General features: G+C 41.4%; 1 protein-coding gene across 12 annotated transcripts in view; it reads right to left on the reverse strand.

Annotated features, from left to right (window-relative positions):
* Nucleotides 1-18067, reverse strand: part of LOC146754699 (nipped-B-like protein) — a 251490-nt gene that overhangs the window by 65291 nt on the left and 168132 nt on the right. For all 12 annotated transcript variants that reach the window (XR_014939007.1, XM_085527742.1, XM_085527738.1 and 9 more), the window contains 6 exons: nucleotides 17075-17257; nucleotides 14564-14761; nucleotides 14315-14386; nucleotides 14124-14213; nucleotides 2115-2218; nucleotides 45-131 (listed from right to left, as the gene is read on the reverse strand). Coding sequence is in view for 11 of the 12 variants with exons in the window: in XM_085527742.1 (XP_085383868.1) it covers nucleotides 45-131; nucleotides 2115-2218; nucleotides 14124-14213; nucleotides 14315-14386; nucleotides 14564-14761; nucleotides 17075-17257 (734 nt within the window). In the remaining variant the exon portion in view is untranslated. The remainder of the gene's footprint in view (nucleotides 1-44; nucleotides 132-2114; nucleotides 2219-14123; nucleotides 14214-14314; nucleotides 14387-14563; nucleotides 14762-17074; nucleotides 17258-18067) is intronic.

Here is an 18067-nt window from a genome sequence, read left to right on the forward strand (position 1 = left end):
CTTATGCTAAACAATAGCATGAAATAACATAATTCAAAACTCACGTGGTTAAGTAATGTAGAAAGCTTTGATCCATCTTGGATATTCTTCTCCAAAATATTCAGAAGTTTTACTGTTTTATCTGTTGAGAGCTAAAACAAGAACCCCACATCAGGCAACTATAGGAACTTAGAGGCTTTCAAACCGCTGAAAAAATGTCCATGGACAAGGGATAGAACGTGCTATGTAAATCTAGCATTAAACTTAATTTGTAAGCACTTTTGAGATAAGGATCAGATATTGACTTCTTAGTTTCTGGTACAGCATGACTGAGAATGCTGATAATGTAATTAAACTAGTGAAATATGTTCTAAGATTGCAATCAAACTGCATTTTCAACCAGCAAAGTCCAATAAAAGATTTAAAACTGCATATCTACAAATAATCTTATAGACTCTTGATTCTAGAAACTGAAAGTTACCAAATACAAGTATGAATCACTAATTCTAGATGACAATATAGAGCTTTATTAAAAGAAAATCTAAACCTTGTAGATGAGCAGAAAAAAAAATTCCTTGGTTTTTGAGTGCTTATACAGAAGAAATGTATTCTCATAATTTGATTAACTTTAAAAAACTAGCATATTGAAAAGTAATTCACTTGATGTTATACAGAATAATAAATAGCCTGTAGAATACATTGAATTGTGGAAGAACTAACTTCTCTCATCCAGATAACATTGGTGTTCACCTCTACTAATAATGTATTTCTGACTTCATGTACATACATATATACAAAAGTATAAAAATTAGGAAATAAAGTTTAAATTTGAGAACTAACAGGAAAGCAAAATGGTCAGGTTGAAAGCATCCCATAAATGAAGGTAAGAAAAACTAAAAAAGAAGCCAGAAAAAATAACTAAATCTTGAGTTAAAGAAAACACAAAATAACTTCTATAATAAGTTCTAGGAAAATAAGATTATAGAAACCATCAGGTCATAGCCTGAACCAGTGATTAAACACCTAGTGAAAAGACATGACCAATCCTAGAAGCACAGGTGCAAGCAATTTACCTGTGCAACCAGAAGGGGTGGAGCCCAGCCCCACCCCTCCCTAATCTCATTTAAGGGCTGGCAGCCACAAGAGGAGCATCTGTACTGAGAAACAGTTTCGTTTAGAAGTTTCTAGGGAGTCTGGATTCTTAGAAAATGGGTAAGTTATTTCTTCTTTCATAGTAAATTAAAATCTCTGTCTTTCTTAGGTGATCTGAAACTGGTTAAAGACAACTGTATCATCTGCCTTTTATCCTTACAATAAGTAAAGGATGGATGTTATTTCTGGAGGTGCAATGCTGTTAATGGTTGATAGGCTGGTCTGGCCCAGTTCCATGATGAGTAGGGAGAAGGGATTTCACAAAATCTACACCTCTAGAAAAGGATAATGGGGTACCCCAAAATAATTAGAAACAGCAGTAGTGATCTGAGGCAAAACAAACTAATTTACTAAATATGGTATTGGAATGTAATATGGTTTGCACTAGTGCAGAAAACTTTCTTTAACTGAAGTAGACTGTGGCCAGGATATCCTAATGTGCTGTCTGCAAGAAGTGAGCTTTTTCACCCAAGGGATTATTATTTATTTATTTTTTCTTTAAGTTTGAATGGGTAAAGGAAACAATCAGTTCAATACAGTACTGAACTGACTTAATATACTTACAATGTACTGCTAGTTTATATTAGAGTGGATTTCTTTTTTGTTTTGTTTTTGGTAGGTTCTGTTTTACTGTGGTTACTCAACACTAGCTGTAAGGAGCAAAAACTATAAATTTATGTGTTTTTTATGAAAGTAGATTATTTTAGATTTTATTGCTCAGGCATGTGTGTTATGTATTGGTACATATTGCTCAACTGCTGTTGTAGGAAAGTTATTCAACAAAATTATATCAGTATTAGAAACACTAACAGTTAAGTTGTGGTAACTCTTAAAACACTTCAGCAAATTCAACAAAAGGATAACTATTTACAATATATCACATGCACAACTGAAGAGGGTGGAATATTATTATAGGGAACATGCTTTCATTAGATATACAGAAAACAAGTGTTTAAAAAGAAGTAAAGACTATGAAGATGTACCTTGTCCATAATGCCCATTGCCTTAATTTTTGCAGATTCACTACCCAACTCGCTTAGCTGATGTTTTCCCAGTAGCAGTTCTTGTGGAATCTCATCATCATCACCTTAAACAATTTTAAAAAACAAAAAAAAACCAAACAAAAAAACCAAGCACAATCATATTTCTAAAGACAATTCAAAGAAACCAGTATTTATAGCCAACATGAAAAAGTTATTACAAGTAAACTTGTCAGAGTTGATTTTTTTTTTTTTTTTTCTCCCCTCTTTCCAAGTACGTAATAGATAATGGCTTCTGGTGGTTAAAAACAACTGTACTTCTTCAAAAAAGATGGATCACATGCTCTGAAATATCAAACAGTCTAACATCAGGTCTTCATTTGTGAAAGTCATGAGTTAGTGATGTTTTTGTCATGACCTTATGATTTTTGTTATCAGTTTTCCACCTCATAAAATCATGTAGTGTACTGGGAGTTAACTAGTGCTGCAGTTCTGTGCATTGTTGATATTTCTGGTCTCTTGTTCTCAAAAGAGAAAAATGAACTACAACTCTTAAGGACTTCACTTTTCTGTTTCCCTTTTGGAGGGGGGAGAAAAAAAAAACAACCAACTAGGAGTCATGAAACTGCATCTTTGCTTTCTATACTCCTTGGCCATTTTTCTACAGCATTAGAGTAATGGCTTTGGTTTCAGCAACTCTCCTATTTAGTTTATTAGCTTAAATTCCTATCATATTGCATTATCTCATATCTTGCTGTTATATTTAGTAAACTAAGCTTTTTTTTGTTTGTTTTTATTCTTTTCTCCTTAGGAAAACAGCAGCCATGAGCTCATCTGGGGTTTTCCCTCTCTGTATGGGAACTGTTGAATTATGGCCTGAACCTCTCTGATTGACCACCTGAGGTAAGCAATGTTTCAACTGTGGGAGCACAGGTAAAGGCAATTCACCTGTGTGACTGGAAGAGGTGGAGCCTGGCTCCACCATTCCTAGACTGGGATTGGGGAAGGATCTCTCTCTGGAGGTTGTTCCTCTTAGAGTCGTTTTCAGCAAGCCCAAGGCATGGATAAGCTTTCCATTCATTTCTGATTATCTCTCTCTAATACTATAATCGTTCCAACTTCTCATACATACTAATTGATTGTACACTTGGTGAGCCAGGCACACCTAATATACTAAAATATATAATTATTTCTGTGGAATTACTATAAATGGTTGGGGGGGAATGTTTACCCCCCCCCCCCCTCCACACACACACACACACACACACAAAATGATTCTGGGACAGATCCCAGGATTTCTGGGAACCCATTATTTTGAACTAGCAACCATCATTGAACAATGGGGTCCCCTACACATTATGGGAAATATCTCCTAGTATTGCATGGCAGACTATTTCCAGCACCTAAGCAAAAATACTTATTACAAAAGAATGGAAGTTAGCTGCCTCTACAGTGGCATAGTCACTGTTAAATGATTTAAACCAGGCTAAAATAAGGGCCAATACTTTAGAAAATTAAAATGAGCTTCTGAGAGACTGCATTGAGAAGTTAGAATGAGAACTTGGTATATAGATATTGGGGTAGCAAACTAGTTCTGCATTTTCCAGTAGGACAGGTTTGTAATGTTTCAATAGACAATGACTTGTGGACATCCACAAGTCTGTGGGGCTGGATGAGATCCACCTGAGAGTGCTGAGGGAACTGGCAGAGGTGATAGCCAAACTGCTTTCCATCATCTATCAGTGCTCCTTGTTGATTGGAGAGGTCCCAGAAGACTGGAGGCTTGCCAATGTGACTCCCATTTATAAGAAAGGTTGTAAGGAGGACCTGGAGAACTACAGGCCTGTTAGCCTGACCTCAGTGCCAGGGAAGGTTATGGAGCAGATTGTCTTGAGGGAGATCATGTGGTATGTGCAGGATGACTGAGGGATCAGGGCTAGCCAGCATGGGTTAATGAAGGGCAAGTCCTGTTTGACCAACCTGATCTCTTTCTATGATCTAGTGACCCATCTGGTGGATGAGGGAAAGGCTATTGATGTAGTCTACCTAGATTTAAGCAAAGTCTTTGACACTGACTCCACAGTATTCTTCTGCAGAAGCTGTCAGCCCGTAGCTTGTACAGGTACGCTCTTGGCTGGGTAAGGAGCTGGCTGGAGGGCTGGGTTCAGAGAATGGTGGTGAATGGAGTTAAATCCAGCTGGCAACTGATCATGAATGGTGTTCCCCAGGGGTCACTGCTGGGGCCTGTCCTTTTAAATATCTTTATTGATGAACTGGAAGAGGGCATTGAGTGCACCCTCAGCAGGTTCGCAGATGACACCAAATTGCCTGGGCGTGTGGATCTGCCTGGGGTTAGCAAGGCCCTACAGAGGGATCTGGACCAGCTGGAGAGCTGGTCTGAAGCCAATGGGATGAGGTTCAACAAGACCAAATGCTGCATCCTGCATTTCAGCTACAACAACCCTGGGTGACATTACAGGCTTGGGGCAGAGTGGTTTTACAGCAGGCCCCTTCCCATATGTATGGTACCCTGGTTTCAGTATTAAATCCTTTGGTGGTATTAGAGGCAGTGGTCCAGCAGGTGGCTCAATTAGTAGCCAACCTGGGAGAAACAGAGCACCTGCGGACTAAATATAATATTTGAATGTTAGAAGAAGCTGAAGTTCTGCTGGTAATTTAAACCAAGAGGCTGGCTCCAGGAGCCCATCAATCGTTACTCATAAGGGTGTCCCAAAAGCAAATGTTCAATGGTCTTATTAGGGCTGGTGTTCAATTTGCAAAACCCACGTCCTCTTCCAGCTATGGAGACAGCTGAAGGATAATCAAAAATTCCAAAATTGCCCTAAGAAACTAAGGGTAAGAGTTAAAGAAAAAAGGCCAACAATAATGTGGAATTTAGAGGATGCTATTGTTCCCAGTAGGAAGAAGCTACCTCAGTTGTCTTGGGCCACAATGTCTGAGCCACCACAAGCAAAAGATTTGGCCTTAACCCAGTTCATGGCATGACAAGGGATGTCAGTCCCCCTAGGGCCTCCAGACAGGACTGGAGGCCGTATGTAGAATTAACAATATTCTGGTACCAGAAAAACATCTAGAGGGTTATGGCTCTAGTTGACACAGGGGCAGAAACATCAGTGATTTACAGAGATCCAAGTAGATTTAATTGTGATAAAGTGATTGGACATTTTGGTGGACAGGCCATTCCAGTCACCCAAACCTGGTTGAAATTGGGGGTTGGGCACCACCCACCCTGGGAATATAAGGTATCTATTGCTCCAGTGCAAGAACATATTCTGGGCATAGATATTCTATAGGGTCTGGCTCTCCAGATGACTGTGGGTGAGTTTAGGTTCTGACAAAGGTGCATAAGTGTCTGAGTGGTACAGGCAACACTGAGAGGCCATGCAAAACATGAGCCTATTTGTCTGTTGAAACAGTGCTGGATTACTAATGTTAGACAGTATAGACTCCTGTGTAGGCAAGAGGAAATATCAAGAAGGGTGCAGGAATTGGAAAAAGTAGGAATTATAAGACCTGCACATAGCCTGTCTAATTCTCCCATATGGTCAGTGCAGAAGTCAGATGGAACATGAAGAAGGATGGTAGATTACATAGAATTAAACAAGGTCACACCTCCTATTCATGCGGCTGTACCCAGTATTGCCTTCCTAACGGACATGTTAAGTAGAGAGATTAAAACATACTATTGTGTTTTAGATTTGGCAAATGCATTCTTCAGTATTATGATTGCTGAAGAATTGCAAGACCAGTTTGCATTCATGTGGGGAAGCAGGTAGTGGACCTTTCAGGTCCTGCTGCAAGGGTATGTGCAGTTGCTGACATACTGTCAAAACCTAGTGGCATGTGACCTGGCTAAACGAGAGAAACCTAATAATGTCAACTTGTATCAATATACTGATGGTCTCCTGTTAACATCTGACTCACTGGAGGCAGTAGGACAAGCAGCAGGTTTGTTAACAACCTATCTGCAGAAAAGAGGATGGACTATAAATCCTCAGAAGGTGCAAGATCCAGGCCTGTCTGTGAAATTCCTGGGGGTAGTTTGGTCAGGAAAAACTGAAGTACTACCCAGCGCTATAATAGATAAGGTTCATATGTTTCCAGTCCCTACAACACCAAAGCAGTTGCAGGAATTTTTAGGTATACTGGGGTACTGGTGCTCCTTTGTACTTGATTTAGTGCAGCTGCTGAGGCCACTGTACAGACTTAGGAAAAAGGGGCAGCTATGAGATTGGGGGGAAAATGGAACAGGATGCTTTCCAACAGGCAAAACTGGCAGTTAAACAAGCCCAGTCATTAGATATATTTGATTCTACCCTCCCAGCTGAATTGGACATTCATATTACTCAGGATGGCTTAGGCTGGGGCCTGTAGCAATGCCAGAGTTCTGTTCGGACCCCTATTGGATTCTGGCCTCAGGTTTTGCATGGAGCAGAAGAAAGATTGAAAAACAGTTATTGGCTGCTTATTTGGCATTACAAGAGGTACGGCCAATAACCTAAACAGCTGAAGTTTTAGTTAAAACCATTCTGCTGGTTCAGGGGTGGGTGAAAGATCTGACCCACCTTCCTAAAACAGGGGTGGCCCAAGCACAAACAGTGGCACAATAGATCACCTATCTCAGCCAGAGGAGTAGTCTGTCTTCATCACCACTGAAAGAAGAATTACTGAAGGTCCTAGGTCCAGTGACATACCGTAGTGATGCACCAAAAGAAATGTTGGTCACTCCACCAGAGAAGAGTCCCATTCAGGAAGGAGAATATCCTATTCCTGAAGATGCCTGGTACAGGGATGGATTTGGCAAGGGCAACCTGAGCAAGTGGAGAGCAATAGCCCATCAACCCTCTACCAAGAGAATCTGGTTTGATGAAGGGGATAGCCAGAGCAGCCAATGGGCAGAGAATTGCGAGCTCAGAGTTATAACCAAGGAACTCCATGACTGTACCCAGAACATCTGCACAGATAGTTGGACAATGTACTGGGAGCTCACTCTTTGGATTGCACAGCAGGCCACCCAGGAATGGACTATCCACACCTGACCAATCTGGGGTAAAGACATGTGGTTAGATACATGGAATGCAGTTAAACACAGGACTGTGCGTGTCTACCATGTCTTTGGTCACCAATCCCTATAGTCACTGGGAAATGATGAAGCTGACACACTGGCCTGAGTTCAATGGATTGAGAATTCACAGTCTGAGAACACTGCCCATTGGTTACACCAGAAACTACGGCATGCTGGACAAAAAACAATGTGGGCAGCTGCTAAAGCATGGGGGCTGCCCATACAACTATCTGACATCACCCAGGCACGCCAAGACTGTGATGTTTCCTCTAACATGAGGCTGAGATCATTGCCTGAAACAACAGTCCACCTTGCTAGAGTATCAAGTCCTCTCCAGCAATGGCAGGTTGATTACTTCGGGTCCCTCCCTCGATCTGAGGGGGTGAGATATGCCCTGACCTGCATTTATACTGTAAGTGGGGTACTGCAGGCCTATCCTGTATCACAAGCAAACCAAGTGTATACCATCAAGGCAATTACTAAACTGATGTCTGCATATGGGACACCTGTTGTAGGCATTAGCAGGGATTTGGGCTGTGATGTGGCAGGACCCCCCCTGCTCTGTGATGTAAATTTGGCACATGCTTTTCATGCACGCTTAAGGGCCATAGACAAAGTGTATTTAAGGTGCTAATTGCGCTGCAATAAACGCCATTTGCTGCATCCCCATATTGATTTGTCAGTGTAGCTATGGTCCTAGCAAGGGGAGATTGCTAGTTCCCCAGCATTACGTGTCTCAGACATGGGATTGTCTGCTGCAACAGACACCTCAAGTTATCAAGAGCAACCAAGGGAATCATTTTACTGGTGCAGCAGTACAGTGCTCGGCAAAAGAAAACAACATTGAATGGCAATTCCACCTGCCAAATAATCCAACAGGGGCAAGCCTCATTGAACACTATAATAATATTCTCAATGTTGCCCTGAAGCCAGACTCCCAGTCCCTGCAGGGGTGGACAAAAAGACTCTATGAAACCCTGCGAGACCTGAATGAAAGAACTTTAGATGGAAGACCTAGTGCCCTGAAAATGCTACAGGCAACATGGGCCTCCCCACTTAGGATCCAAATTACAGTGACTGATAATCAGGTAAACCCAGATTGGTAATGAAAATAATCTGCTCCCTGCCCCTGATAATTTAGATCTGGGAACCCATAGAATAAAACGGCCTTGGAAGGTGCAGGTAGGACCCTAGTGGTATGCCACCTTGGGGGAAATTGTTGGAGGTGGGAGGCTCGGTAGTCACTCTGGTGATAGGTACATGACCTACGGATATTGTGGTCAACACTCTAATCTTCATAGCTAAAGGGACCCACATCACGTCCCTATGGCAGATCAAGAGGCCTCTTTGGTGTCAGATACAGTTATGCAGACGCAGATATCTGGCCAAAGGGTGTGGTATAGGTGGCTAGGGCATGCCCCAGTACAAGCTGAAATGACACCATGAACCATGACACCCAGGATAGAAATACAGCCTGTATCTTGCCCTGGAGGGCAGACCTTTCCCTCCTAGTACCTTTGAAGCACCTGTATTACTCCCCCTGAGTCTTTGCGCCTCCAGGACCACCGGAAGGAACAAAACATCCTTAAAGTGTTACAGTGTTGCTGCCATGTCACGTGCAATTCCCGCTGATGACCTACATGGAACTGATGAAACATAAATGGTCATACACCTCATGATTACATGCCTCCAGTAACACCAATCAAGTGCTAGCCCATGGAAGAACGCGAACCTTCACCAATCATCACTCAAATTGTGTCAACATATATCACGACGGGAAATTGTATAAGTGTCGTGATGTGCCTGTTCTCTGTAACAGAGGAAAGCTCATCTAATCATTGGTTCATTCTGTGAAGGGGTGGAGCATATGGGAAACTGTTGATCACAGCCTGAACCTCTAATTAAAAACCTGAGGCAAGCAATGAGTCAGCTGCAGGAGCATAGGTGAAGGTAATTCAGCTGTGCTACTGGAAGGTGTGGAGCTTGGCTCCACCTCTCCCAGATCTCATTTAAGGGCTGACTTCCACTAAGGCAGGATCTCTTTCTCTGGAGATGGCTCCTTTGTGGAGTTTACTGCAAACCTTCAACATCAGTGAGCATCTTTCCTTTATCTTTCCATCACAATAATATTTTGTATGAAACATCTGGTTTAACCTCTGTTTACCTGTCAACTGTACAGTCCTGAAAGAAAATTCACAAAGCAACAGTGTTGGTTAACACAGGAGCAAAAACATCAGTAATTTACTTACAGAGATCTGACTAAATTCGATGGCAAAAGAGTGATGATTGGTCATTTTGGAGGACAGACCATTCCAGTCATACAAACATGGTTAAAATTGTGGGTTGTGGGTCTCCCACTCCAGGAGTATAAGGTGAATATTGCCCCAGTCCCAGAGTACCCCTTGGGCATAGATATTTTATGGGGTCTGGCTCTCCAGATAACTGTGGGAGAGTTCAGACTTTGACAACGGTGCATTATCATCCAGGCAGTGCAGGAAATACTGAGAGGCCATATGAAGCATGAGCCTATTTGTATGCCAAAACTGCACTGCATTACTAATGTAAGACAGTATAGGCTCCCAGGTGGGCAAGATAAAATATCAAGAACAGTGCAGGAAGTAGAAAAAGCTGGCATTACAAGACCTGCACACGACCCATGAACCCATGTAATACCCCCATATGGCCAGTGCGAAAACAGCCATACCCAATATTACCTCCCTAATGGAGGCATTGAGTAGGGAGATAAAAACCTACCATTGTGTCCTAGATTTAACAAATGAGTTCTTCAGTATTCCAGTTACTAAAGAATTTCAAGATAAGTTTCCATTTACATGGGGAGGCAGGCAATGGACCTTTCAGTTCCTGCCACAGGGGTACGTGCATTCACCAACATATTGCCATAATCTAGTAGTGCTTGACCTGGCTAATTGGAGAAAACCTGATAACATTAACTTGTATCATTATATTGATGATCTCCTGTTGACATCTGACTCACTGGAGGCAGTAGGACAGGCGGCACATTCATTGACTACCTATCTGCAAGGAAGAGAATGGGCTATAAATCTTGGGGGTAGTTTGGTCAGGAAAGACCAAAGTACTATCCAATGCTGTCATAGATAAGGTTCAGGCACAACACCAACACAACAGCGGGAGTTTCTAGCTATATTGGGGGTACTGGTGCTCCTTTATACCTAACTCAGTGCAGCTGCTGAGGCCACTGTATAGACTCACAAGAAAGGGGTACCTATTGGACTGGGGGAGGATGGAACAGGATGTTTTCCAAAAGACAAAACTGGCAGTTAAACCCAGGCATTGCGTGTATTTGATTCTACCCTCCCAACTGAGTTGGATGTTCATGTCCACTCAGGATGGCTTTGGCTGGGGTTCCAGAGTTCTGTGCGGCCCCCCATTAGGATTCTGGTCTCAGGTCTGGCACAGAGCAGAAGAAAGATACAGTATGACAAGAAAAACAGTTACTCCTCATTACAGCCGGTAGAACCAATAACCCAAATGGCTGAAATCATAGTTAAGACCACTCTACTGATACAGGAAGTCAGTGAAAGGCATGACACAACTTCCTAAGATGCAGAATGCCCAAGCACAAATGGTGGGATGATGGGTCAGCTATCTCAGCCAGAGGAGTAGTCTGCCTTCATCACGATTAAAAGAAGAACTTGAGAAAATCCTAGGCCCAGTGACATATCATAGTGATGCACCAAAAGAAACATTGGTTGCTCCACCAGAGAAGAGTTCTGTTCAGGAGGGAAAATATCCTATCCCTGAAGATGCCTGGTACAGGGATGGGTCTGGTAAGGGCAAGCTGAGCAAGTGGAGAGCAATAGCATACCATCCCTCCACTGAGACAATCTAGTTTGATGAGGGGGACAGTCAGAGCAGCCAATGCGCAGAACTGTGAGCCATGTGGATTGTTATAACCAAGGTACCTGTTGAGGGTATCCTGAACATCTGCACAAATAGCTGGGCTGTGTACCGGGGGTTAGATATGTGGTTAGACACAGGATTGTGTGTGTCTACCAGGTTTCTGGTCATCAGCCCCTACAATCACTGGGAAATGACAAAGCTGACACGCTGGCCCGAGTTTGATGTATTGAGAATTCACCATCTGAGAACATTGCCTGTTGGTTACATCAGAAGCTACGGCATGCTGGACAAAAGACAATGTGGGCAGCTGCTAAAGCATGGGGGCTGCCCATACAGCTATCAGAAATCACCCAGGCATGCCAAGACTAAGATGAGACCAAGATCGTTGCCCAAAACAACAGCCCACATTGCTAGAGGATACAATCCTCTCCATTGATGGCAGGTTGATTACATTGGGCCCCTCCCTTGGTCTGAGGGGGGATATGCCCTGACCTGTGTCAACACTGCAAATGGGCTATTGCAGGCCTATCCAGTACTGCAAGCAAACCAGGCATGTACCATCAAGGCACTTACTAAACTGATGTCTGCCTATGGGACACCATAAGTCACTGAGAACAACCAAGGGACTCAACTGGTGCAATTATACAATGCTTGGCAGAAGAAAACAACATCGAATGGCGATTCCACCTGCCATGTAATCCAATGGGGGCAGACCTCATTGAATGTTATAACGGTATTCTCAAGGCTGCCCTGAAGACAGACTCCCAGTCTGTCGCTTCAGGGCCTTGATGTCTTTCTTGCAGAGAGGAGCCCAACACTAAACACAGTACTCAAGGTGCAGCCTCACCAGTGCTGAGTGCAGGGGGAAAATCACTTCCGTGTTCCTGCTGTCAACACTGTTTCTGATGCAGGCCGGGATGCCGTTGGCCTTCTTGGCCACCTAGGCACACTGCTGGCTCATGTTCAGCCAGGCATCAATCAAACCCCCAGGTCCATTTCCTTCACACAGTCTTCCAGCCACTCTGCCCCAAGTATGTAACGTTGCCTGTGGTTGTTGTAGCCAAAGTGCAGGCCCTGGCACTTGGTCTTGCTGAACTTCATCCCATTGGCTTCAGACCAGCTCTCCAGCCTGTCCAGATCCCTCTGTAGGGCCTCGCTACCCCCAGGCAGATCCACACTTCCAGCCAACTTGGTGTCATCTGCAAACTTACTGAGGGGTGCACTCCATGCCCTCATCCAGATCATCATTAAAGATATTGAAGAGGACAGGCCCCAGCACCGACCCCTGGGGAACAGCATTTGTGATCAGTCACCAGCTGGATTTAGCTCCATTCACCACCATTCTCTGGGCCCAGCCCTCCAGCCAGTTCCTTACCCAGCCAAGTGTGTACCTGTCCAAGTTCAGGCTGAAGTGTTCACCCTGGATAATACGGCCTGTATATTACCCTGGAGGGCAGACCTTCTCCTCCTGGTACCCCTGAAACATCTGTATTACTCCCTGTGAGTCTTTGAGCCTCTATGATTACTGTAAGTAATGAAATACCATCAAAGCCTTCCAGTCTTGCTGGCAGATCACGTGCAACACCTGGTGATGGTCTACATGGGACTGATGGAGCATAGAATGGAATTGCACCTCATGACCACGCGGCTCTGGTAATATCATCAAGCACTGGCCCATAAAAAAACATGAACTTTCACCAATCATCACTTGTGTTGTCTTAAATTGTGTCAACATACAACAGGAAATTTTATCAGCATCGCTATGAGTTTCTTCTATGTATTAAGGAATACTCCTTAGTTAACTTAATCATTGGTTCATGCTGTGAAGGGGTAGAGTGTATGGGAACTATTGAATCACAGCCTGAACCTGATTGACCACCTGAGTCAAACAATGTGGCAACCATGGAAGCACAGGTAAAGGCAATTCACCTGTGTGAGTAGAAGGGGTGTAACCTGGCTCCACCTCTCCTAGACCATATTTAAGGGCTGACTACCGCCAGGGTAGGTTTTCTCTCTGGTGTTTATTCCTTTTGGAGTTTTTTTTAGCAAATCTTAGACACAGGTAAGCTTTCCGTTATTTCTGATTGTTCCTCTCTAACACAGTAATCATTCCAGTCTAATTTCTCTATGTGCTTTTTGATTATGCATTTGTATACTCACAGGTTATGCACTCTCACCTATTTTCCTGGACACAAGTCCACAGCTCCTTTCTTTCTCCCCTTTTGTCATGGAACTAAGCCAAGCTAGGCTGAACTATGACAATTTTTAATACAGAAGCCCATTTGTTGTAGATTTTGCAATACTCTCATTTCAACTTAACACTGTAAGTTACTGTAGTTCTAACTTCCAAGTTCTAATTTGGGGTAGAATAAAAGATGAAAAACACATAGTACCATAGAATACACTATGTTCTAATCACACGCAAAGTAAAAACCCATGACATTTCTTGATAAAAGTACTAATGATTTCAGTGTTTCTCTTTTAAATTTAGGAGTATAGCCATGATTGCTTTAAAAACAATAGTGTTTTGTTTACTGTGTTCCTCCCCCTGGTTCTAATACAATTATAAAAGATGGTAAGGAAAAAATATAAATGCTCTGTTATTTGTTTCAGTCAAAAGCCATCTTGGTCAACATGTACTACTATGACAAATGCTAATCTGGCTGATTTGACATTGAATTGAATGAATACACAGGTTAATTGTTTCAGTCCTAAGTGCTTAAGAATTCTGCTGCTTGAATTTAATAATCAAAGTCAGAGACAGCACACAGCAGATGTGCTCCAGTAGGCTATTATTTCTTACTTATGACCTGCTTAGATTCTGCAGAGAGAAGGAAGCGGAGTTATGTTTCTATAGCAGCAAGCAAAGGTATAGGTTCACTCTACTCAAGATAAATGCCATATAAACACAACCCACCCTAGCAAGTATCATAAGCAATTCAGTTAGAAACAAAGAAGTTTGAAAATACTGAGATGCAGTTTTTTGTGTGTGATTCTTATGTTTTTAACTGGGGGAAGCATTTTGATAATTTCTGAAATATTACCATAAGCTGTAAAATCCAAGTCTTCCAGATTTTCCAGAATATTCTCTATTGAAGCAGAAAACCTTTTAAAAGTTGAAGAATCCAACATTTCTGGTGGGGGGGGGGGGGGGGGGAAAAAAAAATATGTAAGTAACTACTTCATATATAATACAGGCTATACAATGGAAAGAAAACAAGTCTTCTAAGATTACCTTCAGGTGTTAGTTTAGGTTCGTAAGCTTTTCTTTTCTTTTGTTTTTCTCTTTTCTTCATTTTTCGAGCCACTAATTAAGAGAATAAAGAATGAAACAAATGCTTTTTTTAAAGTGAAATAAATGCTTATTTTCTTTTTTTTAATGCTTTTATTAAATACTACATGAGAAGTTATTTTCAAGTGTTCAACTTAAGGATTTTTAAAGGTTAAGTATTATGAAATAAAGTGAAATATAATGATCAGTTACCCTCACTGAGGCTAGGAGGAGGAGAATAATCATCCATATCAGAGTCATCAGGACTTCGATTACGGTAACGGCCACTACCAGAAGTCCTTCTTCCTTCATGATAATGACCACTTCTCCTGTGGTCAACAGAACTTCTTCTGTCGTGTTCTTCATACTCCCAAGCTTCATCTCTATCTTTTTTATATCTTTTTCGAGAAGCTAGAAATGTAATTCATTTTCATTTTAAGTATTGAAATTCAATTTAGTAGCTCAAAATCATCTATTCACAAGTTAAACATTAGCATATGAATATTCCATAAAACAAATGAACACTCTGAAACCTTTTCACGCTATTATGTTATGGCATTATTCTAACAGTTTCTTTAAATTACATAAAAACCATGCCTAAAATTGCTATAGACAGTAGCAAAAATAAAATCTGAACTTAAAGGGCACTTGTCCTTTTAAACAAAAGTGAGTGGGCCTAATTCAAGTAATTTTCATCCTTTTCTTTCATAAGGAAACTCTGAAATTTCTTCAGTTATGTAACTGATTATTAATAAGCATCTGTGTTATAATTCAGTGTTCCATTTGCTCATCCAACACTGCAAGTTCCTTCATTGCAATCTAGCTGCTTAAAGGCTCCCCATTTTGCAAGACATTTCAAAACTTGAAGTATATATTGCAGGTAATTCGGTGCAAAGAAGGCATAATTCTGAGCTCAACAGTGATTATATACCACTGAAGGTTATTATAACCAGTTTTCACTCGGGACCAGTAAGCACAGCAGAAACAAGTGTTGAAGAAACCAGGCTAAGTGTTCTCTACAGAGACTAGGTGGAAATAAGATATTGGGGGAGGAGAATCGAGAACTCTTATTTTCAGATACTTCTGTACATCTTAAAGGGGATAGAATGCTAAGACAAAACTTGAGAAGGATATGCAGGAGGACGTAGTCTCATAGAAGCAAAGAATAGTTTAGGTTGGAAAAGACCTTTAAGATCATCTAGTTACAACCCCCCTGCTATGGGGGGGGCACCTCCCATCTAGACTAAGTTTGCTTAAAGCCCCATCCAGCCTGGCCTTGAATGCTTCCAGAGAGGGTGCATTCACAACCTCACTGAGCAACCTGTTCCAGCATCTCACCACCTTCCCACTAAAGAATTTCTTCTTCATATCTAGTCTAAATCTACTGTCTTTCAGTTTAAAACCATTTCCCCTCATCCTGTCGCTACCTGCCCTTCTAAAAAAGGCCCCCTTCAGGTACTAGAAGGCTGCTATAAGGTTTCCTCAGAGCCTTCTCTTCTCCAGGCTGAAGAGTCCCAGCTCTTCCTGTCTTTGTAGGGGAGGTGCTCCAGCCCTCTGATCATCTTTGCTGCTCTTCTCTGGATCTGCTCCAACAACTCCATGTTCTTCATGTGGTGATGGCTCCAGAACTGAATGCAGTACTCTAGGTGGGGTCTCACAAGAGCGAAGTAGAGGGGCAGAATCACCTCCCTCACCCTGCTGGTCATACTTTTCTTGATGTGACCCAGGATAGGGCTGGCCTTCTGGGCTGCAGGCACACACACTGCCAGCTCACATTGAGTTATAGTTTTAAATAATAGCAAACAAAAGGGACATTCTATTCTTCTTTGATAAAGATCAGAGGCATCACGATTACATTTTTTTATATGTATGTGTTTATAATCACAGAATTGTAGGGGTTGGAAGGGACCTCTAGAGATCATCGAGTCCAACCCCCCTGCCAAAGCAGGCTCCCTACACCACGTCACACAGGTAGGCGTCCAGGCGGGTCTCGAATATCTCTAGAGAAGGAGACTCCACCACCTCCCTGGGCACTAATAATAATAATAATAATCACTACTTATTTCTTGGAAGAGAAATTGAAATGCATTAAAAAGCAAGACAATCACATCTTTCTCTTTCAGAGCCTAAGAAAGGCTAAGAAGCAAAATGCATTTTTCAAAAGTTCCATAAGAAGTTTACAAGCAAAATGCCTTCTCAGGTTAACACTAGCAAGTACTTTTGCTGTAGTCCTACTTAGGTAAAGCAGCTAAGACCTTACTCAGACTGAATTGATTTGCTCCATTTTAATCAAGTTTCTTTTCAGCATTGGCTAACTGAATCTTCATATTTACAAACTAATTTACTCTTAAGAAGTAGCAAATTCCCTTCCTAACTTAGAAGCACATACAAAAGTTACCAGATCACACAGCAAAATTTTAACTACACACTTCCTCTCTTCTGTTGAGATCCCTTAATTCAAGTCTACTAAATGATAATTTGAGAACCTATCAGAAGTAATTCCTGTTTTTCCAGCATCATACCAGGGAAACAGTAGTAGAAGTTGAGTTACAAATTCAAATCAAGCAATTATTCTTTTAAAAGAAGAAACCGAAAAAGGTGGACAGCAAACTTGTTCTCATATGTTTTAGGCTAGCCAACTTTTCAAAAATAATTTACATTTTGTACTACTTTAAAGTAAAATATTGGTCTTTAGCAATAGAAAAATAATGTTGTACTACTTACATTCAAAAGCTTCTTCACTGTCATTGTCTTCATCAGAACTGATTTCAGCATATTTTGGTTTCTCATTAACTGTGCTACGTTTGCGCTTGTTCATTTTCACACGTTCACAAAGCGGCATGGTGGATTCAATTTCTGCCAGTAGCTCAGGAGGCAACTCCTTTAATACTGACTGATCTATGCTACCTATTAATAGAGTAAGAAAAATAAATGTGAACGTAAGAGTTAAACAAAAAAATAATAAAAGCAAAAAGAAATTTAAAAAGAGACCCAATAATAAAGTCCTTTCTCAGGAACCACTTACAATATATCCACTAACAATTCCATTGTTAGACACACCTGATTGTTTTTGACAAGCTTTTCTAAATCTTTATATAATTTCCAGTTGCATTGTGAACAATAACAAAATAAATTGGTGAAATGCATTATTAAACAACATTCCTGCTCTACTTCCACAAAATTTAGTCTTTTTTTTCATCTTCTGAATTTAACAGGATTTCCAAAAGTGTAGGTAAACTAAGGACTCATTGTGCCTCATAATAACTGTTTATCAATCGTTATTTAGGATAGATAAGAAAATAAACTTCCCTTTTCCAGTGGGTAGGGAGAGTCAATCTGTAGCAGAACCACTAGGTTGTTATCCTGTCATCCCAAATTCTGCCTCAGATTATTTCTTGCCTCATACTAGTTGTTTTATAATACAACCCACATTTTTGCTTGATTTTGCTTTGAAGTGAAGTTGAAAGATGTGTTTCATACAAACAGCAACCTAGACCACGTGAGGTTTTTCCCCCCCCACTGAGGTAAACAGACGACATTGCACCATTCTCATTATATTATTAAACTAATCGTATTCATTACTTCATGTGTAGTTTCAAATTTGTAGGATAGCATCAATCTAATCTTTAGAAGGGTCCAAGCTTACTTTAACATTGAATTTGCAAGTTAAGATCTCCCTGATTCCAACAGAAGCACCCATTACCTGTACAGGAAGGA

The sequence above is a fragment of the Coturnix japonica genome, chromosome W, assembly GCF_054131305.1.
Source record: "Coturnix japonica strain WE chromosome W, WE-NBRP24, whole genome shotgun sequence".
Lineage (NCBI taxonomy): Eukaryota > Metazoa > Chordata > Aves > Galliformes > Phasianidae > Coturnix > Coturnix japonica.